Below are 24,550 nucleotides of genomic sequence, written 5' to 3'. Positions count from 1 at the left end.
AAAGCAGTGAGAGAGATGTAGTTTTTCTAAAGGAGAAAATAAAACATATGGACGAGGACGTGATGAATTTGAAGAAAGAAGTTGAAGTGTACAGACATGAGAGCATGAAGAAAGCCATTTTTATTTATGGAGTTCAAGAAGAGAAGGTAGAGACTAAAGTGGACATAATATACAAGGTGGTAGATGTAATACAAAGAAAAATGAAAGTCAACCTCAGTGAGGTCTATATAGATGACGTGAAGGGGATAGGCAGGCTGAGGGGGTGCAGACCAATAAAGGTCACGTTGCTATCCTCATTGATGGCAGATATAGTAATCAGAAACGCCGGAAACCCACAGAAGGAAAAAAAATGTGGATTAAGAGAGACTGAGGAAGAGATGGGTTTAGAAATTTCAAAATTTTGAGGAAGCACAAGATCAGGGCAAGACTGCAAGTGTTGAGAGCTCATATTAGGGGCCAAGTGCTGGTGGTGTCCAATGGAAACTGGACTCGAAAGTGGGGAGTGTCGACACTTTTGTCTGTGGAGAAGGATTTAAATAAGAACGAAACGAGTAGGGCTGGCGAGGGCATGCTTGATAGAAGGAGTGGTGCACCGAGTGCGAGATGTAGCGGCGGAGATGACGGGCAAGATGAAAGGGACAGAAGGAAGAGAAGCAGTGAGTCGAGTGAATTGAATGTGGCAGTGAGTGTGGTGGAATGAGACGAGATCATAGCTTCGAAGAGTTTTGGTCTGACAATGAGAAAAGGAAAATGTGGGCCAGGGAAATTGGCAGAGAAATACGTATAGAACGTGAAAGGGAAGAACGGAGAGTAGTGAATTAAGAGGGTTGAACGAAATGGAAGGCGGTTGAAGCCCCAATATAAGTGAAGGTCCAGTTCAGAGTGAGAAGAAAGTTAACAAAAGCAAGGCTCTACACAAAGGGAGAAGTGTGAGCTTAAAAGATTTGTCGGGGAAGAGAGATAGAAATGAAGAATGTATGGTAAGTAGGGATCAAAAGCTAAGTAAAGATAGTAAATGATGTAGGGTTAAAGTTGGTCGAAGGTGGTGAGTGTTTGATGTGTGTAATGGCGGTGTCCATGTATTGATATGATTGTATACGGTTGGCTGAGTGATTTTGATATGGTAAATGGGAGAGTGTTCAATAATAAATGTAAGAGGCAGATTTGGTGGTATGGTGGATAAAAGTGTGATGGTTTTTCAGATATAGTATGGTAAAATGGATGGATATGTGATTTGAATTTAAGTGGGGAATTTGACTATGAGTTATTGGAATGGAAGAAAACTAGTTGAGGAGTTGGATGATAATTTGATATGTGGAGTTTGTTTGGGTCTGTACGTCTGATTGATAAGAGAGGTAGTGATGAGATTATTGGGAGAAGATGATGTTTAGAGAGATGATGAACGTGATTATGAGTGGTATATGTTTGGGTAAGAGGTAATTGGATTTGAAATGTTCTTGAATCAAATAATCCTGGTGAGGGTCCCATACACTGGAACCATATTCTAGTTGGGGTCTTACCAGAGACGTATATGCCCTCTCCTTTACATTCTTACTACAACCCCTAAATACCCTCATAACCATGTGCAGAGATCTGTACCCTTTATTTACAATCATATTTATGTGATTGTCGCAAGGAAGATCTTTCGTGAACAGTTGTTAGGGCAATTGCCTAGACAACTGGACCGAAGTGTAGCCAGTAATTGTAAGCCAGTCAACTGTATTCCGACAATTGTCTCATCAACTGGCATCGTGTAAACGCGGCATTACCACGGACAGTTTTATCCAGACGCTGCTAATCGCATTCACGAAGCATCCGTCTCATCACTGCGCTGTTCACTATGAGTGATAATGCCTTATGTGAGGTATTCTCGATTCACACGTGGCACCGTCGATCGAAGCTTGTTAAATGTCCTCGACTTCGACACTAGAATGTTCCATTCATTTGGTCCCCATTATCATGTCCCATTGGAATAACTATAATTCATGTTGCCTTGCCACGACCAGCACAGTGTTTACACTCTCTCTTGAGATATCATTTCACACCTGATACAAGTCCTGGCATTTTAAAGACGTCATTGCACGTTGGCGCCATCGACTATTACCTTTAAATGCTACCATCCTACGATTTATTTATTTATTTATTTATTTATTTACCGGTATTTATTTATTTGCATGCATGCATACATGTATGCATGTCAGTGTAATGTGATAATAGGTACTTAATATGGATTTGTGCGTCTCATACACTCCTGAGCGGACGAGGAAAGGAAAAACATGAGTGTATATAGATTAATTATTTGCAGTTTAACCTACATCACCGCATAGTGCTAATCTGTCTTAAGAAGAGGAGCAACAACTTGTGTATCGTTCTTTTATTTTAATTTGCTGATTCGTCTGTTTTCCACGTTCCTCTTTGTTATAAAACATTTTCATGGTGCGGTTACCTTCATACTGACATGTAGACAAATGCCTGTGTTGTGGAAGATACGAGATGTGGATCTCTCTCCCTCTTTCTCATTTCTCTTTTTATACCTTTATTCTATCCTCTTAACTCCAAAGCAACACAGCTGCTAATAGAGCCAATTTAATGTGTGATTTGAAAAGTAAGGAGAAATTGTGTGTAGGTTTGTCGATGGCTGACCTTGCAGGGCGCCAGAAGTTGAATACATATTTGTGATGAAAGGACAGTATCGTAATCTCCGGCAGTGTAGCTGGTGGCAAATGGAAGACATGCTGCATTACCCGACCGAGCATCTGGCAATGGGAGCGAGATGATGATGCAAACATCAGTTCAGTCGCTACTTTATTTTGTGATATGACTTCTCTGGAGAAGAAGAACACGATCAAGTGTAAACCCGGTCTGGACGCCTCTCGTTGGGAGGTTAGTTGTATTTTCGTTATCTATCTGTGCATGCATTGGGCGTATCATATTAAAGTAATATTCATTAGCAGCTTGGCTAATAAGTGCTTAGAAAAACCTCTGTTTATACTCTTCTATAGAGTGCTTTAAGTCAGACCTTCTTGCTTGTGTACTATGCTATATTGTCTTTGACCCTTTAGTAGCCAAACGCGTGTGTGAAGTGATGACAGTCATGCCAGCAGTTTTGGAAAATGTGTATACAACAGCCAAGCGGCTAAGGTCGGAACTACAGGGGGATGTTATCAAAGCAGGCGACCGCGTGGTCGACTGATACTTGACTGATATATACCGTATACTATAAATATTATAATTTCCATATTCCTCATTTACTGTATATAGACCTAATATACATGAAAATTTAATTTTCTTCGCTTGTAACTCACTATTACGAACTGTCACTCTCGAACTCAAACGTCGAAGACAATCTCGAGTGTTGCAGTGTTTCAGGTGAATGGAGGGTCTATGTATGTATGTATACCTTTTATGAAGTATATTGGGGAAGACCGAGATCGATAGCTGCAGTCGCTTAAGTGCGGCCAGTACCCAGTATTCGGGAGATAGTGGGTTCGAACCCCACTGTCGACAGCCCTGAAGATGGTTTTCAGTGGTTTCTCAGTTTCACACCAGGCAAATGCTGGGACTGTACCTTAATTAAGGCCACGGCCGCTTCCTTCCCATCCTGACCCTTTCCTGTCCCATCGTCGCCGTAAGAACCATCTGTGTCAGTGCGACGTAAAGCCGAAAGCATATTGAGGAAGACAGCAGTTTCTCTTCATCGGGACGTTATAAACCAACTACACACACACACACACACACACACACACACAAACCATGCTCAGTAACTAAACTGGTAAGTCGGAGACGCCGAGGTGCCGGATTTTAGTCCCGCAGTTCTTTTACGTGCCAGTAAATCTACCGACACGAGGCTGTCGTATTTGAGCACTTTCAAATACCACCGGACTGAGCCAGGATCGAGCCTGCCAAGTTGGGGTTAGAAGGCCAGCGCCTTAACCGTCTGAGCCACTCAGCCCGGCTGGTTGAAGAAAGTTTCTGTTTGGAATTTAATAGTATCACTAACGAAAGCATTCCAGAACTCCTCTAAAATGTTAACAAACTAGCGACAGGTCACCACTTAGAATATGACCATTTATGTTGCTGGCAATATAGTCGCTCATACTAAAGCAACAAAACTCCTTCCGCCTCGCATTGTCCTTAATCCAGAACCATTTGGGACCGGGCGAGTTGGCCGTGCGGTTAGGGGCGCACTGTTGTGAGCTTGCATCCGAAAGATAGTGGGTTCGAATCCCACTGTCGCCATCCCTAAAGATGGTTTTCCGTGGTTTCCCCATTTTCATACCAGGCAAATGCTGGGGTTGTGCCTTAATTAAGGCCACCGCCGCTTCCTTGCAACTCCTGCCTTTCCTATCCTATCGTCGTCATAAGACCTATCTGTGTCGGTGCGACGTAAAGCCACTAGCAAAAAAAAAAAAAAAAAAAAAAAAAAAGGGAGGTGGTGGGGGAATGTTTGGTTGCTCGAATTGACTACTTTGATCTTCATTAGGGATGTAACAATGATGTTAGACGGGTATCACCACCCATCCAGTTCATAAACTGTGCTAAGGAGGTCTCTGTTGCAGAAAATGACCGAACTTGACCTAACTTCACAGTATAGCCATGACCTACATTGCCACACAAATAGCACGTAACGCGACCTGATATCTCCGAAATAAAGATAATTGGGAAAATGTATGTTATATAACGTCATACATCTTCAATGCACTGCTAATGATGGACGTGTAAACTGTCATCTAAATAAAAAGGTGCCTGTGTACTTAAAGAAATATCATCCTACTTTACATGATTTCTATGCAACTAAGATGATTTTTCCTTTTCGTCTCTCACTTGCTAGGCACACGTTCCTCTTTTTTTTTTTCCTTTTTTTTTTTTCCTGCATGTCCCCGCTTTATCATCTTTAGCTATCAACCAAGCATGTATAATGGAATGCTGCCCTTCTGCGCAGCTGCATATTTAGAATTTATTTTAGAATAGATCATTTGGTGGGAGGGGCATAATAACCCAGTGGCAGAATCACTGGCTTCTCACCATGGCTTCCACGGTTCGAATTCCAGCCAAGGAGTGTGGAATTTTTGAAATGATGAGTCATGACCCTGTTGTCCCATGCATATGATCACATAAGAGTACAAGCTAGCTTGCTTACCAGAATTACTTGGTGATAAGGGTTGCAGCTGTGCTTTTTGTTTTATTATCAATACAGAAAAAGGGTTTTAATAAGAACTAGGGTTGCCATTCGTTCGCATTTATGCGGACTTGACCGTATTTTCGACGTTTAATATAGCGTCTGCGTAATTTTTACGATTTCTGCTAATGTCACATTTTTTTTTTATTTTTGAGAAGTAAGGTCTTTTGATTTTTGTTTTCATCTCTTATCGCCAACAAGTTATATATTTTTATAACTTATCGGTTATTGAATTACACAGTCTGTTATTCTCTTACAATCTATATGTTATGCTAGTTGCTAGTAAAACTGGAAATATAGATTTACATTGCTTACAATCGATGTAATCGATCTTTTTAGCTAGTTGATATAGTTCCTTCCTTCCTTCCTTCCTTCCTTCCTTCCTTCCTTCCTTCCTTCCTTCCTTCCGGTTTTCACTTAACAGTTCATGTTTGCGCGATACACTTGTAGACTCGAGCGAACTAGTGCCTTCATCTAGCTGCGTCTTCATTAAATTACACATTCCTCGCCCAATAAATCATCTTATTAGGTAAGTTGAAACAACAGTTTCTTGATTTTCAAAATGTACGGCACAGAAATATTGTTTTATTTTATAAGTAAAGGTTTTTTTAATAGCTGAACAATGCGTTTTGATCATGCTTTGTTTCGTTTTTTGTTTAAGATGATTTATCATCATACCGAAGAGGAAATGTACATTTACGGATAAACTTCGATACAAATGTCCAAGCTTTCGTCCCGGAAGAGTACAATGGGAAGCAGAATGTATGAGTCGGTGCACACTGTTATGTTACAATCGCAAATCATGGCGCCAGGGACCCGGAACTCCACTTGAAGATAGACAAACATATGAAGTGTTTTAGGGGTGCAAGTTCATCGAGAAATGTGCCTTTTTTTTTATTTTTATAAAACTCAATTGTCAACCGGAAAATAAAGTAAGTGCTGTTGAAGGCCCTCTTGTTTATCATACTGTGTTACACGACAGCAGTTATAAATCTGTGGATTGTAACCCTGGCTATTAAGAAAAAAAAAAATCCCTCACCCATTCATATAATCGAAAATCTCATGTGGACGTACCAAAATTGAAGCGATTGTAAATTCATGTCTAGTACCTCATTCAGTAGTATGCTTCATAAAAGATCTTGGATGCGTTCCTTTTGTTGGTGTCTCGACAGATGCTTGCAACCATGGGGATATTAAAATTTTCCCCGTTGTAGTTCATTACTTTGACCACGAGAATGTAGGACTGCAAATTAAGCTTCTCAATATCGAATTGAAGCCAAATGAAACTGCAGAAACTATTTCAACTTATAACACTAATACCCTTATGAAGTTTAAAATGAAGGATAAATGTGTGGCGTTTGGTGGTGGCAGTTGTAACACAAATGTTGGTGTGGTTTTAAAAGAGGTGATACTAATAATGTGTTTGCTAACCTCAAGAGGATGCTTAACAAGGTGTTGGTTGGAGTGGGATGCCTTGTTCATGTCCATAACAACTGCATTCAGCATGGGATTGACTTACAAGGTTTAATAATAATTATTATATAACCATTTTTCAGTATATACTGTCCCTGTTGAGTCTCTTAAAGAAATGTTGTGACTTTGTTGAAATAGAGTACCAAAGTACCAACAACTTCTCAGTCATAGCAAGACATTATGGCTGTCACTATTTCTACCTATTCAGAGACTTGTTTCCTGATCTGAAATCCTTTTCCCTTCCTCAAAACAAACTTCCAGCTGTCCTCAAGAATTATTTTATGGATCCTATCAATGAGATATATTTATGGCATATCCAGTCTTTAGTGGGTGTTTTTCATAATTATATCAGCAACTTAGTAAAAAAAGAAAACTCCCTCCCCCCTCCGTGATGTTCTTCAAATAGAAATTATGATAATTTTATGCCTGTGAGGTGAATAAAAATTGATTCCTATGGGAGATGAGTAGTTACGCATCGAAAGTAAACTATTTCAAGTGCAATGCTGGAACCGTCTGTGAAGGACTTTTAGAGTATCTGAACATGCGGATGCAACCATTTTGTGAATTTTCTTGTTTTAACAGGCTTGATTTTGTAGATGTATCATGGAATTATGTGGAAGAATATATCACATTTTTGTTGGATAAAAATATTGAAATTGATGATGAAAATGTGGTAATGGTGATTACTTAAAATTGTGCAGTTCTTCTTTGCAGTGCAAGCCCATAATGCTTGTGTTGAAAAGATGTTCTCCTTAATTTAGACACAGTGGACAAACAAGAGAAACAGACTGACTGTTGATTCTGAGAAAGATTTTGCAATGGTAAAATTTAATTTTAGACTTGTGCAATGCAAAACCTCTTTAAAATGTTTGTGTCAACAAAAGGAATCAATCCTGTTGAGGGTATCCTCATTTTGGGGTTTCAGAATATGGTAACCCTGACCTCAACCATTTCTTTGCATAACAAAATATACACAAAACTGGAGTCTTTGTGTATCTTTTGCGCGCATTGCATATAATACGAATTATATAATTTAACATCAAACCATTGTTCCTTTTATTTTATTTGTATTTGTGTTTAAGCGTGTTGGCGCACTTGCTTGCTTGTATGTAGACAATCCTTTTTGCACAATCATTTACAAGAAATAAGGTCCGGCTCCTTGGCTGAATGGTCAGCGTAGTGCCCTTTGGATCAGAGTGCCCCAGGTTCGATTCCAGGCAGGGGCGGGGATTTTAACTTTGTCCAGTTAATTCCTGTAACTCTTGGACTGTATATTTGTATTCGTCTTAATACGAAGTAGGCCTACACATTCTTAATTTCCATGCCATACATTACACTACAAACCACCATAGATACATACAATAGTGAATACTTCCCTGTACAGACGGTTGCCGTAAAAATGGGAAAATTCATACAAAGAAAAAAAGAAAAGGATTCGATTCAAGGTCAGCAGTATAGTTTTTCACTTGTATTGCATGACAAATAGAACACAAATATTTTCATCGAGAGCAATGGCAGGAATTCGAAAAGGAACGATTAAATCGCTGTGAAATACACACAGTGCATTTAATATTATGTTAATACATAACTAGTACATAATAAGTTGTTAATGATTAGAATAATAACAATAATTTGCAATTAGGAGAAGTAAATTGTATTTATGTACATATATAAGTGATTTCTAGAAAGTAAATTTTTAACTGAATTGCCCTTATCAGAAAAATGCTGTAATTTTATGTATTCATACGGATTTATATATTTATTTATTTATTTATTTATTTATTTATTTATTTATTTATTTATTTATTTATTTATTTATTTCTAAGTACGTGAAAAGTCAATAGCATTAAGCCAACACAAGTAAGAAGATAGCAAAACAATGAGAAATATAAAAATGACTAGCAAATTAAAATAGCTTGGAACAGCTCAGCAGAGGAGAGACAAATGTGGTTGTAGCGGCAAGGCCTTGCCTTTAGGATATGAATGAATGGAACAGTATCTTAATACACTAGACTTCCGTTAATTCTCATATCTGTAGGAAAGAACTGTATTTAAAGAAGTATATTCACTTTACAAATTTCATGAACCGACATTCTGAAAACAGATGCATTCAATTGTTGAAAATGCCATAGTTTTCCATTGCAATCCGGGCCCATAATGGCAGTCGTGGAAAAGACATTACAATTAGTTGGACAGCGAGAGAAATAGGCTATCTACAGAATATGTGAAGAATTTGCTGGCTGTCTCCTGTTAAAAACGTCGCTTGTTCTTAATTCTTCGAAAGGTTCAAGAGAGTGAGAAATATTATATTCTAAACAAACGCACGATGTTCAGTGAAGAGTGATTTTAATTATTGATAGAATGGAGGATGTGTGAAAAACACCCCCGTTTAAAAAAAAAATGATTACACGATGCCAGTGTACCGTACTGAATGTCAGGAATTAATGATTTCCTAATAAGTGGCTCTTCACTATCGCGTATTGTTGACTCTCTCACCGGGCGAGTTGGCCGTCCGGTTAGGGGCGCGCAACTCTGAGCTCGTATCCGGAAGATAGTGGGTTCAAACCCCACTATCGGCAGCCCTGAAGATGATTTTCCGTGGTTTGCCATTTTCACACCAGGCAAATGCTGGGGCTGTACCTTAATTAAGGCCACGGCCGCTTCCTTCCCATTCCTAGGCCTTTCCTGTCCCATCGTTGCCATAAGACCTATCTGTGTCGGTGTGACGTAAAGCAAATATATATTGTTGACTCCCACTTGATGTCAGTTAGTGTTTTTCCCAGTTGTCTGGAGTTGACAATAATGTGGATTAAGCCTAGTTTTACGAACGAATGCCCATCCTGACACCAACGCTATGTGTGGGGATATATTCACTATTACCTGTTTATGTGGTGGTTGGTATTATGATATGTTGTATGTAAACGAATATGTGTGTTAAGATGATACCCTAGCTAGAGGAATTAACCTGACGTGGCTAAAATCCCCGACCCGGTCGGAAGTCCAACTTGGGACCCTGTGAAACGAAGGCCATTACGATTACCATTCAGCCGAGGAGCCGGACCTTTCGATGGCAACAATAGCCACTTTTTTCCTCCAGCTCTTCATTATGGCAGTATTTTCCACTACGTCCCGTACTTCTGTTGTGTGGAAAACGACATGTATTCAGCAACAACGATTCTCCGCGAAGAGCCTCAGCCCAACTTATCTAAAATTTCCAATCTCTGCTACAGATATAACGTAATATACTTTCTATTTGAAGCCACCCACAATTTGAAACAAGACACATTTGCGGCGTCCACTGTAGCGCACTGCTGTTGATGATTCGTAACAGCATAGCTCACCTCTGTTCTTTTTTTTAACCCTCTAATGTATACTTCAAATAACAGGTTAGAAATAGTTATCATCATATCTTTGAGCAATCAGTGTAAAAAGTTAACGCGTAGAATTTTGGCTCAAGTCGTTTTTCGTGTTAGGGTGATAGTGCTTGTGGAGATGTCACGTAGCCTCGAGTTCACGTGAACCTTGGGCTTTAAGCCCCTAGCTTTACATTTCTTGGGCTCCTAGCTCAAATTTATAAAGCTCACAAATTTACACAAGGGCAGAAATCCCCTGATACATGGAGCACTTGCTCCTTAAACTACAATATCAGGCCTCCCAGCGGCACTTTTACAACACTTGAAAAAGAGCTAAGGTGCTCTCAGTATTCCAAGCCTACTCAAGGCGACATAACATGAAAATCTAATAATCACTGGCCTTACAAGGCACTATTTACAAATAGAAATCTTATTACACAGAGGTATCTAGTACCCAACCTAAAGGGCCTTAGTGAAAAGGAACAAGTTAAATAAATGGCCCGAATACAACTTGAATGGAGTCGAAGATTGAACTCCAAAAATAAATTTAAAGACGTATAGGGCACTTAGCCAACGAAACAGGGGCTAATCCCAAACTACTGAGGTTGCTCGGATGGAAATTGTGATGTGAAAATGGGAACTAATATTTACTGGACATAACTGAATTATAACATGAAAGCATCTAAGAGTATTTATTTATTCATCTGTCGTGTCGACTTGGGTATCGAGCCGTTATCAATATTATCGGCCATTGTTGGAACTGTTACCTAACTGTGGAGGTTACCAGACAAATTTAATGCAAGTTACTTATCCATTATTGTCACGCATTTGACTGGACTATGTGATGCGCTGAATTATCATTTGTGACTTCTGCGCACCTTCGCGGTGCACGCGTTGAATCATAGGACTGGCTACTTTTCCAGATCAGTGTGAGCTCGGTAGTCTGGTCGCCGCTACACTCCAAGATGGCTGTGTTGTGTGAAGCTCCCAAGTGGACGGCTTGGCAAGAAGGGAAAGCGATTACAATGGAGCCTGACTCCGGTGGTTAAATGATGATGTTAGGGCTAGGCCCTGTTATTCTTTTGAAAGTTATCCAGTGTGCTCCAACCTTAATATTTTCTTAATGTAACATGTAAACTTGGTGCTGCGAGTTAACCGTTATCGGTATGAAAAGTTTTAAGTGTCTTGTAAGTTGGATATCTTAACTCCAAGTAAGTACTGAAAATTATAATTTATTGAAGGGATTCCGTTCGTTCAGACACTAGAGTGAGTAATTTCATCGTGGACATGACCAACATCATAAACGCAACTTTTGGTATAGTGTAACCTTGTAAGCAAAATTTGATATATATTTGAAATGAATCCGTTGGAAAAAGAAAATTAATGTAATGTAGGGAGATCGGGATCGCTAGTTATGCGTCTATGAGGTGGTATTTTGTGTAAGTGATTTTATCTTATGGTTTTGTCGGTGTGCATTATTGCCAACTGTTCTTCTTGATGTTCATAATGATGATGATGATGACGATGATGATGATTATTATTATTATTATAACTTATTCTTTTAGTAATTCATTTCGGTGCGTGTTTTCTCCCTTAATTTTTCCCTGGTTGGTGGTATTTGCTGTCTGTTTTTGTCCTATTGCCTTCGTGGCTGATTATTTGTACGTGATTATTATTGCATTGTTCCGGGCGTTAATTAATGACACCTCATATTCGCATCGTAGCGCAATCCAGGGCCCCATCTGTTCTAAAGTATGTAAGCCGCAGGGGAATTGATTAACTAAAGCTAATGCAAACTGGTACTATCACCTCTTGGATAAATAATAATAATAATAATTATTATTATTTTTAATAACTTAAAATCTTAAAATTGAAATTTGCTGGTCGAAATTAAGTTTAATAATGGGGGTCTTCTTTCGTTGTCTTATAACATTTCTCCCATTGTTTGTGTTCCTTGCTTTTGTCTTTATTACGTCATGTCATCCCTTCTTACCTAATCTGAAGATACTTTTTTTTTGGATGGCTTTGATGATTATTATGGGACTGGCTTCGCGTCGGTAACTGGTAGCTCCTGTTGTGTGCTTCTGTGTTCTATTATTATTATTATTATTATTATGTGCGCACCGTTACTTGTAAATTTCCTTTAATATACTTCTTTTTGTTGGGGTTGCTGTGCGCTATTATTTTATTGTGTTTTCATCTAGCTCGTTTCTTTGGTGTAATGTTAATTCGCGGTTGGAGCCACGATTTTTTTCCCTTTTTCGTGTGTCCTTGTGTGAGTCTTGTAATTTAGCATTTTAGTAGTGTAGCAAATTTCAATTTTAAAGAGATTTTATATCGCGGGCCCGCATATCGGTTGCAACCAAATTTTAAAATATATTTTAATCTTTCTGTATGTAAGGTAATGAGTTAGTAATGAATTTCAAACTTTGATTTGGGTGGAAGCCAATGTTAATTTTATGTAAGCTTCATTTCATCTTAATTTCAATTTATTTTAAAATACTGTTTCTCTCATTTAGTTAATTGCATTTTAAATTTTTGGAAAAAGATATATCTATATATATTCATTGTTCTTATTTTATACCATTTTCAAATTACATTTACTTAGTAAATTTTCTTCATTTTAAATTTATCCCGTGTGTCATTTAGTAGCTAGCAATATTCACCTGGCAACCTGTCAAAGTTATGTAAGACCCTGGCTTTTTTAATTCTCGCCTTTGCCCTCCACGCTTCATATTTTATGCTACTGCCCTTACGGTAAGTATTGTGCTTGTTGTCTTCTTGATGTTTGTGCTTTTCATTTGGATGTTTTGTTTACTAATTGGTAAGGTTGCAGTAGTGATAACCACGCTCTGCTACCAATCACTACTGCAACCTTACCAATTAGTAAACAAAACATCCAAATGAAAAGCACAAACATCAAGAAGAAAACAAGCACAATACTTACCGTAAGGGCAGTAGCATAAAATATGAAGCGTGGAGGGCAAAGGCGAGAATTAAAAAAGCCAGGGTCTTACATAACTTTGACAGGTTGCCAGGTGAATATTGCTAGCTACTAAATGATACACGGGATAAATTTAAAATGAAGAAAATTTACTAAGTAAATGTAATTTGAAAATGGTATAAAATAAGAACAATAAATATATATATAGATATATCTTTTCCAAAAATTTAAAATGCAATTAAACTAAATAAGAGAAACAGTATTTTATAATAAATTGAAATTAAGATGAAATGAAGCTTACATAAAATTAACATTGGCTTCCACCCAAATCAAAGTTTGAAATTCATTACTAACTCATTACCTTACATACAGAAAGATTAAAATATATTTTAAAATTTGGTTGCAACCGATATGCGGGCCCGCGATATAAAATCTCTTTAAAATTGAAATTTGCTACACTACTAAAATGCTAAATTACAAGACTCACACAAGGACACACGAAAACGGAAAAAAAATTCGTGGCTCCAACCGCGAATTAACATTACACCAAAGAAACGAGCTAGATGAAAACACAATAAAATAATAGCGCACAGCAACCCCAACAAAAAGAAGTATATTAAAGGAAATTTACAAGTAACGGTGCGCACATAATAATAATAATAATAATAATAATAATAATAATAATAATAATAGAACACAGAAGCTCACAACAGGAGCTACCAGTTACCGACGCGAAGCCAGTGTCCCATAATAATCATCAAAGCCACCCAAAAAATAACGTATCTTCAGATTAGATAAGAAGGGATGACATGACATAATAAAGACAAAAGCAAGGAACACAAACAATGGGAGAAATGTTATAAGACAACGAAAGATGACCCCCATTATTAAACTTAATTTCGACCAGCAAATTTCAATTTTAAGATTTTAAGTTATTAAAAATAATAATTATTATTATTATTTATCCAAGAGGTGATAGTACCAGTTTGCATTAGCTTTAGTTAATCAATTCCCCTGCGGCTTACATACTTTAGAACAGATGGGGCCCTGGATTGCGCTACGATGCGAATATGAGGTGTCATTAATTAACGCCCGGAACAATGCAATAATAATCACGTACAAATAATCAGCCACGAAGGCAATAGGACAAAAACAGACAGCAAATACCACCAACCAGGGAAAAATTAAGGGAGAAAACACGCACCGAAATGAATTACTAAAAGAATAAGTTATAATAATAATAATAATAATAATAATAATAATAATAATAATAATCATTATCATCATTATGAACATCAAGAAGAACAGTTGGCAATAATGCACACCGACAAAACCATAAGATAAAATCACTTACACAAAATACCACCTCATAGACGCATAACTAGCGATCCCGATCTCCCTACATTACATTAATTTTCTTTTTCCAACGGATTCATTTCAAATATATATCAAATTTTGCTTACAAGGTTACACTATACCAAAAGTTGCGTTTATGATGTTGGTCATGTCCACGATGAAATTACTCACTCTAGTGTCTGAACGAACGGAATCCCTTCAATAAATTATAATTTTCAGTACTTACTTGGAGTTAAGATATCCTACTTACAAGACACTTAAAACTTTTCATACCGATAACGGTTAACTCGCAGCACCAAGTTTACATGTTTCATTAAGAAAATATTAAGGTTGGAGCACACTGGATAACTTTCAAAAGAATAACAGGGCCTAGCCCTAACATCATCATTTAACCACCGGAGTCAGGCTCCATTGTAATCGCTTTCCCTTCTTGCCAAGCCGTCCACTTGGGAGCTTCACACAACACAGCCATCTTGGAGTGTAGCGGCGACCAGACTACCGAGCTCACACTGATCTGGAAAAGTAGCCAGTCCTATGATTCAACGCGTGCACCGCGAAGGTGCGCAGAAGTCACAAATAATAATTCAGCGCATCACATAGTCCAGTCAAATGCGTGACAATAATGGATAAGTAACTTGAATTAAATTTGTCTGGTAACCTCCACAGTTAGGTAACAGTTCCAACAATGGCCGATAATATTGATAACGGCTCGATACCCAAGTCGACACGACAGATGAATAAATAAATACTCTTAGATGCTTTCATGTTATAATTCAGTTATGTCCAGTAAATATTAGTTCCCATTTTCACATCACAGTCCTCCCCTACCGAAGCCAGAACACAGGGGAGGCGCAAGTCCAAAACAATGGATAGCATGCCATAGGTATAATTTCAATGGCCGATAATATTGATAACGGCTCGATACCCAAGTCGACACGACAGATGAATAAATAAATACTCTTAGATGCTTTGATGTTATAATTCAATTATGTCCAGTAAATATTAGTTCCCATTTTCATATCACAGAAATCACTTTAATACATTGGAGAAACAAAACGTGGCATCTCAAACCAAGATGAAGGGGAGCTCGAGAGGGTATATCACTCTCTATCCCCGGTTTACAGTTAAAGATTTATGAAATTTTTACATTAGCCGAAAGGAGATTTACATTTTAGAGAAGTTGGTTACATAGTTAAAGTTTCGAACCTTTCCCTCAGGTTAAACTGCGGAGCTAGCAAGAAATGAAGATGTTAAGTGGCCATTACCTGTTAGAAGTTCTAGCAGCTGACGAAGAGGCCTCCTGCTTGACACACACACACTAGGTCAGATGACGATCAATTGGCCGAGAGACATGAAAATCCGCAATTTATAAACCCTCGGGGAAAGTTCGAGACCTTTCATGAATAATCAAGATACACCCACAGAATTTTATTGGTTGAGCTCAAAAGTGGCACACAGAATCGGAGAAGAAGCCTGTGATAGGAGGAAAATTAATTACGGAAATTTGGGATTGGTTAGATTCAAAACTGGCGGAAAGAAAAGATAAATATTGCCAACCCAAAAATAAATGAGCATCAGTTAGTAAAAAAACTTATGGATACAAAACTTCTTTAAATCAAAAGTTCATACACTTCGCACCAGGGTGCATGGTCATATTTTTTCAGCCGTGACATCTATGGAATGTCCAAACTTCTTGATGAATAGCAAACAAAACAAGTAGAAATACAGTCAGTTCAGAAAACTTCACAATAACAAAATTATATCAGATTTTAGTGGTGACATCTTCAGAGTGAAGTTTTAAGTGGGTCTAGCTTCAAGTTCACGGTTTCTCCAGTAGAGGAGTTCTTTTAGGCGCAAAATTTAAATGCGCGGCGTTGGGGTGTACCTCCCGGTACAATTATTATTATTATTATTATTATTATTATTATTATTATTATTATTATTATTAGCAAAGCAAATTAATCTCTGTACAGGCCATGAAGGCTCTTGGAGGGGTGGAAGGTAAAGGCTTCCACTATCCGTAACCTCCGCACTTGATGGGGTATAGTGGAATGGTTAGCTCTACGCCCGGCCGCCTTTGCCCCCAGGCATTAACGTGGTACTCATTTTTGGTTTAGGCTGAGTGAATTTCAGGACCACATGCACCTCCGGAAGTGGAAATCTCGTTTCTTAAATGTTTGATTTCCTGGCGGGGAATCGAACCCACGTCCTTCCGGGTGAATCGAGCACGCCTCGGCCAGGCAGGCTCTATTATTATTATTATTATTATTATTAGTAATAGTAGTAGTAGTAGTAGTAGTAGTAGTGGCGGCGAATTTTCCCAATATTGGAAGACGTTAAGCAAATAACTCAACTCAATCAATTCTTCTGTGGGTTCTTATTGTTGTTCCAATAGGTTTTCATTCTTTCCGAGAAGGCTTGTTTTCGTTCTTCCGACCACTTTGGTCTGTACTGTTTTTGTTGTGGTTGCTCTGATATAGTTTTCCAGTTGTTTACTTTGTGTCTAAAGACGTCTCTTTCTAGAATGTCTGTTGCACTTATGTTTGCGTTTTTTGAGGTCCGTTTGAAGTTCGTTAAAACCAGGGTGTTGAGTCCTTTTTTCAGTTGATTTTCTGGTAATCTAGTGAGATGATCGAAGAATTTCATTCGTCTTTTCCTAAATTCAATTTCGATGTTTGAGAACTTTTCTGTTGTGATTCATTGTAACCTGTAACCGTCTTGAGTGTATCTTGCTCCTAAGATTTTCCTAAATGATCTTCCTCTCTTCTTTTTGGATTTCTTCAAGTTATTGTTTTCTGTTGAGTGGCAGTGTTTCACTTACGTAAAGGACAGTTGGTTAATTGACTGTGTTGTAATGCCGAATGTTTGTATGTCTTGACATGGATCTTTTGTTGTAGATGTTTTGGACTAACCGTAATGCTTCTTTAATTTTTTGGGACGAATTTGTTATGAGATATTTTCAAGGCCTCCCGGTTCGATAAATTCTTCCAGGTATTTCAAGTAAGGAACCCTGTCAGTTGTACAATATTTTGTTCTCAGGCTCTTGATATCTGTAGTTCCACCATTTCTGCACTTTCTTAAACTATCTCGAGCTGTTTAATGGCAGTCTCCTCGTCCTCTGTTATTATTATTATTATTATTATTATTATTATTATTATTATTATTATTATTATTATTATTATTATTATTATATGCGAATAAGCTTATTAGGACTAAGCAAAGTACTTAGAGACGTGCATTTGCCTTCCATTGTGCCCATATTTCTTTTATTATTATTATTATTATTATTATTATTATTATTATTATTATTATTATTATTATTCAGTGACGGGACTGTTGTAAAATGTAGTTAAACGTAGAGGGTGACTACTCCCAAGGGCTTTCTGCTTTGAACCCCTTGTGGGTGGGGGCGGTAGAAAAACACCCACGGTATCCCTTGCCTGTCGTAAGAGGCAATTGAAAGGGGCCCCAGGGGGTCTTAACTTGGGAGCTTGGGTTGGTGACCACGGGGCCCTTAGCTAAGTCCTGGCATTACTTCCATTCATTCGTGCCAGGCTACTCACGTTCATCTACCCTGTCCGACCTCCCTTGGTCAACTCTTGTTCTTTTTCGACCCCGACGGTATAAGAGCATTCAAGGCCTAGGAATTCTTTCATTTTCACGCCCTTCATGGACCTTATCTTTATTTGGCCGATACCTTCATTTTTCGAAGTGTTGGATCCCTTCTATTTTTCTCTCTGATTAGTGTTAATATAGGATGGATGCCTAGTTGTTCTTCCTTTTAAAACAATAATCACCACCACCACCTCTCTACTTTGGAGTATTAATTGGTGACCATGAGACCCCTACCTGAGTCAGGCATTGGTTCAACTTACTTGGCCAAACTCTTAAATTTAATTCCATCTTTGTTTCCTTTCTGACCTTTTTGATCAACTCTCCTTCGTTTTTAACTTTGATGGTTCCAGGTTTACAAGGCTCGGGAAGCTTTGTAATTCTCATGTCGACAGCTGTAATACTCACCTCACGCTTAGGAGTTAATTTTAAATCTTAATGTTATCAAATATAAGTAAAATCAATGAATAAAATGATTAACTGAAATGTCCGTTATTTGGGCGCCAGAGTTCACCAAAATGGAACCCTCGAATTTTGATACAGCATGATAACTCTCTCTTCAAGGGCGTGTACATCAAACTGCGTATTGGTACATCTGCTACAGGCACCTAATCTTCTTTATCAGTACACAAAATATGCAGTGCACACTCAAAACATTAACAGCTGCTGGGAGAATCTCTGTGTGCATTAAATAATCCTAGAACGAAAGCTATGGGAATGATAGCGCGGACTGCAGTGAGCCCGATGACCAATAATCTAAGAACATGTCCTGACTGACTGACTGATTCATCATCGCCGAGCCAAAACTACTGGACATTTAAAAAAAATGAAATTTTGTGGATACATTTATATTACACTTAGCAAGATACTCGTGCTTCGCTACGGTATTATACTGAAATTTATAATTGAGTGCTTAACATTTTATATAAATCCGCCAAAATTCGCGATCTTAATAATAATAATAATAATAATAATAATAATAATAATAATAATAATAATAATAATATTGTTGATGTGCTGGACCCCGCAGCAAGATGTAAGACCGCTACTTAGCGGTAAATTACATCTGTCATTGCTGACAATGTGACCAGCACCATTGTCGCGCGTAGGCAAGTGTGCGGGATTTCTGGCGATACGAGTGATATACTTCCGTGCATTATTGACCTTGTTATAGAGGTGAACAATTACACGATCGATATCATTCCTCTCGTTTATTTCAAATGTGTTTAAATTTTCATTTATATGCCACGAGAATCTACTGTAATCTAACTTAAGTTCTCCAAAGTAAAAGATGGCTCTTGAAAACGAACCCAGGAAAGATTTAAAATGATCAGTTTATGATCAGAATCAAGTACATTGTGAACAGTAAAATCAATTGGTCTCAACTTCTTTTTCACCCCACCGTCGTTAAGTTGATTTCCTGCACCCCCTCCCCCCCTAAAAGAAGGCGTGTTTCTTTATGTTTAAAGGAGATTCCAAATACCAATGATCACGTCTGTTACCTTCAGTTTAGAGATGTAAGTATCCCCATAAAAATAATTCACTTTTTTCATTTCCCTTCACATTCCCCCCTTCCCTCTTAAGTGAATTTTCCGGGGAAAATACGTGTTTCTTTATTAGTAAAGGATCTTCTAAACACCAATTATTACGACTGTAACATCTTCAGTGAGATATGTGTCCTCATAAAAGGAATTCAACTCCTTTTCACCTCTGCACCCCAAGATGATTTTCCGCCAAAAATGCGTTTTTCTTTGTTTTTAAAGGAGATCCAAATACCAATTTTTCACGTCTGTAACAACTTTAGTTTTTATTAGATGTAAGTATCCTCATACAATTCATTCAATTAATTTTTCAGTTCTTTCACACCCCACCCCCTTCCTTGGATTTTCCGAAATCAAAGAAATACGTGTTTCTTTACTTTTAAAGCAGATTCCAAATACCAATTTTCACGTCTGCAACATCTTTCGTTTTTGAGATAATAGTATCTTCATACAAATAATTCAAATGATTTTTCAATATCCTCCCCCCTTAAAGTGGATTTCTGAAAACAAAAAATACGTATTTCTTTATTTTTAAAGGAGATTCCAAATACCAAATTTCACATCTGTAACCTTAAGTTTTTGAGATATCGGTATCCTAATAAAAATAATTCAACCCCATTTCCAGTCATTTTTACCCCCCCCCCCCCAATCCAAGTGATTTTTCCAAAAACAAAAATACTTGTTTCTTTATTTTTAATAGAGAAAAAAGTACCATTTTTCACTTCTGTTACATGTTAAGTTTTTAGGTATACTGTAGGCATGCTCATTTTAAAGTTTCACCCCCTTTTCAGTTCCGTTTAAGTGGAGTTTCCGAAAATAAATCGCCTCTGTTTCTTTACTTTTACAGGAAATTCCAAGTACCAATTTTTACGTCTGTAACATTTTATGTTTCTGAGATATACTGTAGATATAGTCTTTCTAAAACTTCATTCCATTTGTTATCCCCATTAAATGGAATATATGAGTTTCTTTATTTTTAAAGGAGATTCCAAATACCAATTTTCAGGTCTGTAATGCCTTCAGTTTCTGATATGTAAGTATTCTCATTAAAGGCATTCAACCCCTTTTTCACCCCTCCTAGTGGGATTTTCCAAAAACAAAAAAATATGTGTTCCTTTATTTCTAAATACCAATTTTTACATCCATAAACTTTTAAAATTTTTGAGTTATAGACACACTCATTTTAAAAATTCACCCCTCTTTGCACTCTCTTAGCGACGGAATATCCAAAAATCCTCCCTTAGTGTAACGTAAATGTATCCTCAAAATTTAATTTCTTTATGTCCAGTAGTTTTGGCTCGGTGATGATGAATCAGTCAGTCAGTCAGTCAGTCAGTCAGTCAGTCAGTCTGCCTCTGTGAGTATGTCCATAGTCTAACAAGGGTAAATTTCTGTATACATCCTTTGGTTACTTCAGTGCTACTCAACAGGTGAAACTTGTGGTGATCACATCTATCCATTTCTGTAAGAGAAGAAAATTATCTTTTGTTTGTTACCTCTGATATTTTGCCACTTCAAAGAAATGTATATGGCATAGCATTGATACTAGAATCTAAAAATGGTTACAGTTATAAAAGTTTGTTGTTGAACTAATTTCTGTTGGATGCTGAAGTTTTGTTCGTGATCAGAGAAGGAAAGTTCATTAGAATACAAAGCAGTAGGATGGTTGAGACCACTTTTCATTATATAAGTTTCTTTTCGTGTTTAATGTTCTTTATGCATCTTTTAAAGTATGTTAATGTGTAGTGATAGATTCCTTTGTACCAAATAGAATTCAACTGAATATGGGAAAACCCTCCTGCTGTCTAGCCAGTTATCCAACCCTGTATGCTAATGTAACTAATTCCAGAGTGCTTGTAAATGACATACCGGTACTTATGTTCTCTCAAATGTTTCAAATTTGTGGGGAAATACGTACTGGATTTATTTCTTGCGACTGTTCTCTGCTCATTCTTATGCAGAGAATTGCTTTGTATCTCACAGAAGAGTATATATGTGTACCAGTACTGTTTCAAGAGGAATCATGTGCTTTATTTTCTTCAGAGACGGCTACAAAAGGAGCTGATGTCACTCATGAAGGAACCTCCACCAGGTGTTACGGTCGATGCAGAAGGTGCTGGGCAGAATCTAACACAGTAAGTATTTACTGTTAAATGTTACTAAACCTATTAATGACAGAAACATCAAAATAATGTTTCATTGTTTACATTCATTATGTAGTGATGGGAACATTTTCACAAAATTAAATTAACTTCACTATTATCTTACAAAATCTGCTTTTGCCAGCCACACTCTTCACACGACTTAAATATGCTGACGTCAATATCTCTGTCTAGTTTTTAATCTGTTCAATCAAGTACATCTCTCATTCTTACGGATCAAGCATCTCCATTCAGCTCTTTTCTGGCAACTTCTTTCAGTTAAATAACCATCATGCCAGCAACTCCTTTGACATCATCTAGGCAGTGTGATCTAGGCCTTCCAGTTCCTATTTTGCATTCCACCATTCTGAGCATGACATCCTTTTCCAGGGAGGTACTTCTCATTATATGTCCAAAGTAAGATAGCTTTTATTTCACTCTACTCCCTTCCAAAGAGATTTTTGGCTTGGCTTACTGTAGTCCCAAGATTTTCTTATTACTGATTCTGGCTGTTATGATATTCTCAGCAGATTTCATGAACTACAAAGCTCAAATGCATTGATCCTTCTCCTATCAGCTTTCTTCAAGGTCCATGTTTTACAGCAGAGAAAATGATGGCTTTGACCATTCTGCATTTGGTTCTCTCGCTGATGTCCCTGCTTTTCCTGATATTTTCAAACTTATCATTGTGTTCCTTCCATTGTCAATTTCCACATGAACTTCACGGATGCAGTCGCCTTCCCGATTAATTTTAGAACTGAGAAGATGAAATCCTTAACTACCTCTATTTCTTCATTGTTAGTTTTTAATCTTAACATCTATATTTTGTGCTGTTACTATGTTCTGATATCTAAGTTCAACCCAATCTTCTCACTTTCGTTCTTAATTTTCCTGATCAATATCAACACAAGCATGAAAATTCTTCTCATCATCCCTGAAGGATACACACACTTAACACTGTAAAACAGTATGAAAAACAATCCATATTAATATGAAAAATTCATATTCTCTAACACGCAGACATTCTGAGTAAACCGACACAACTCACATGCACTTGACAGCCACATTGTACAAAACTGCTTTTCTAACTGCAATGTTGGTAACAGGCATGGAACATCAAATGAGGATAGAGGCACAGAAGCCGTCAGAAGCACTCCAACAAGATGATTAATTTACTATAAGAAGACTGTAGTAAAATAAGTTTAATTCCATCATCATCATCATCATCATCATCATCATCATCAATTTTTTACTCCAGCAAGCTGGGTGTGGGTGTTTACGAGCCTTCTCCATTTAGTCCTGTCCATCAGCAGCTGAAGTTCTATTTTGTGCTGCCAATTTACATCATGTTTTGCAAGGTCTTTGGAAATGTGTTTTTCCCAACCAAACATCGAGGTCTCCCTCTGAACCTCTTACCAACAACATTCTTGGGATCCTGTTTGGGCCCATCCTTCTCATATGTCCATACCATCATAATCTGGTTAATTCTAAGGTTTCCAACAGACTCGTGTGTAATCCAAGTTGTTACTGGATATTCTTATTCCTTATTTTATCTCTCGTCGTTTGGAGTCAAGACCGAAGGAACTTCATTTCAGTGACCTGTACGTAACTTTTTGCATGTCCAGTCAAAGTTGCTGCTTCCAGTCTGTTTGTTAGAATTGGTATAAGATATCGTCGCTGCCGGGACAAAATCTCCTATGTGAAAAATTTTAGCTTAGAACTTTGTGGCCAGTAAGGTTGTGTCATCTAAGGTTCAATATTGTGTGAATATTGTCAAGGCATTCTCGCTCTTCATAATGCATGTGCTGTGGGTCAGTATATCTCCAAAAATATTATCACATAGCGGGTTTGAATCCCACCATCAGCAGGCCTGAAAATGGTTTTCCATGGTTTCCCATTTTCATACCAGACATGGCTGCTATCTTTTCAATCCTAGCCCTTTCCCAACCTTTGATGTGTTTGTGTGATGTTAAACCACTAGCAAAAATCAACACAGGACCGAATAAGAAATACAGTAATATGAGATTTTTAAGTTAATGTGCTGCTGACAGGAGAGTTCCTTCAGCTCTGGTCCTCAGATAGCAAACTGCTGGAGGAAATAATATCGCTACTTATTTACAGAATAGGCTGTGTCGATCCAGAGCTGACTGGAAGGTTGAGGCACCATCAGTGAGCCTTGCTTACACCGGGAATCTCCAACTTATAATTCAGATATCCTGGTCCGAGCCCTTGTTAAAATGTCAATTTAACTGCTTATTTTGGTAGGTACTGGTGTTGGAAGCTGTTGAGAATGGCACTCCAAAATTGCTTTTTAAGTCCACCCATCCTTCCTCCTGCCAGCGAAGTATCTGAAGAAAGTGATTCTGATTACACCCCTGAAACATCGGATGAACTATTCAGTGCACCAGAAAGCGAAAAAGAAGATTGTGATCAAGATGAAGAATTCTTTGGAAATTTAAGTGAATCAAGAAAAAGGAAGAAAAGTAGATACATGAAACAACACAAAAATAAGAAATTAAGAATGAAAGGCAAACCACACCTAGGTCACAGAAGGACAAAAGAAGGAAAAGTTATACAAGATGTCGAGAGAAACAAAAGGAAGCAGGGACCTACTTGCACTTCAAATATGTGCGAAAGTCGAAATTGAGGGAGTGCAACAACAATGAAGACGAAGAAAGAAAAGAGGTACTTAAGGAATTTTGGTAGAACATGTCTTGGGATCGTGCCAGCCCCGCGTATAGGGGTAGCATGCCTGCCTCTTACCCAGGTTTGATTCCTGGCCAGGTCAGCGATTTTTACCTGGATCTGAGGGCTCATTCGAGGTCCACTCAGCCTTCGTGATTATAATTGAGGAGCAATCTGACGATGAGATGGCGGCCCCGGTCTAGAAAGCCAAGAATAATGGCTGAGAGGATCCATCATGCCGACTACAAGACACCTCATAATCTGCA

The 24,550-nt window shown here is 37.8% G+C and overlaps 1 protein-coding gene across 4 annotated transcripts in view; it reads left to right on the top strand.

The window, feature by feature from the left end:
• The window catches only part of LOC136857155 (ubiquitin-conjugating enzyme E2 W), a 335,437-nt gene that overhangs the window by 81,123 nt on the left and 229,764 nt on the right, over window positions 1–24,550 (top strand). For all 4 annotated transcript variants that reach the window (XM_067135584.1, XM_067135581.2, XM_067135582.2 and 1 more), the window contains exon 2: window positions 21,502–21,593. In XM_067135584.1, the coding sequence (XP_066991685.1) occupies window positions 21,502–21,593 (92 nt within the window). The remainder of the gene's footprint in view (window positions 1–21,501; window positions 21,594–24,550) is intronic.

The sequence above is a fragment of the Anabrus simplex genome, chromosome 1 (genome assembly GCF_040414725.1).
Source record: "Anabrus simplex isolate iqAnaSimp1 chromosome 1, ASM4041472v1, whole genome shotgun sequence".
NCBI classification, from domain to species: Eukaryota; Metazoa; Arthropoda; class Insecta; order Orthoptera; family Tettigoniidae; genus Anabrus; species Anabrus simplex.
This window is presented reverse-complemented; position numbering and strand designations above follow the sequence as displayed.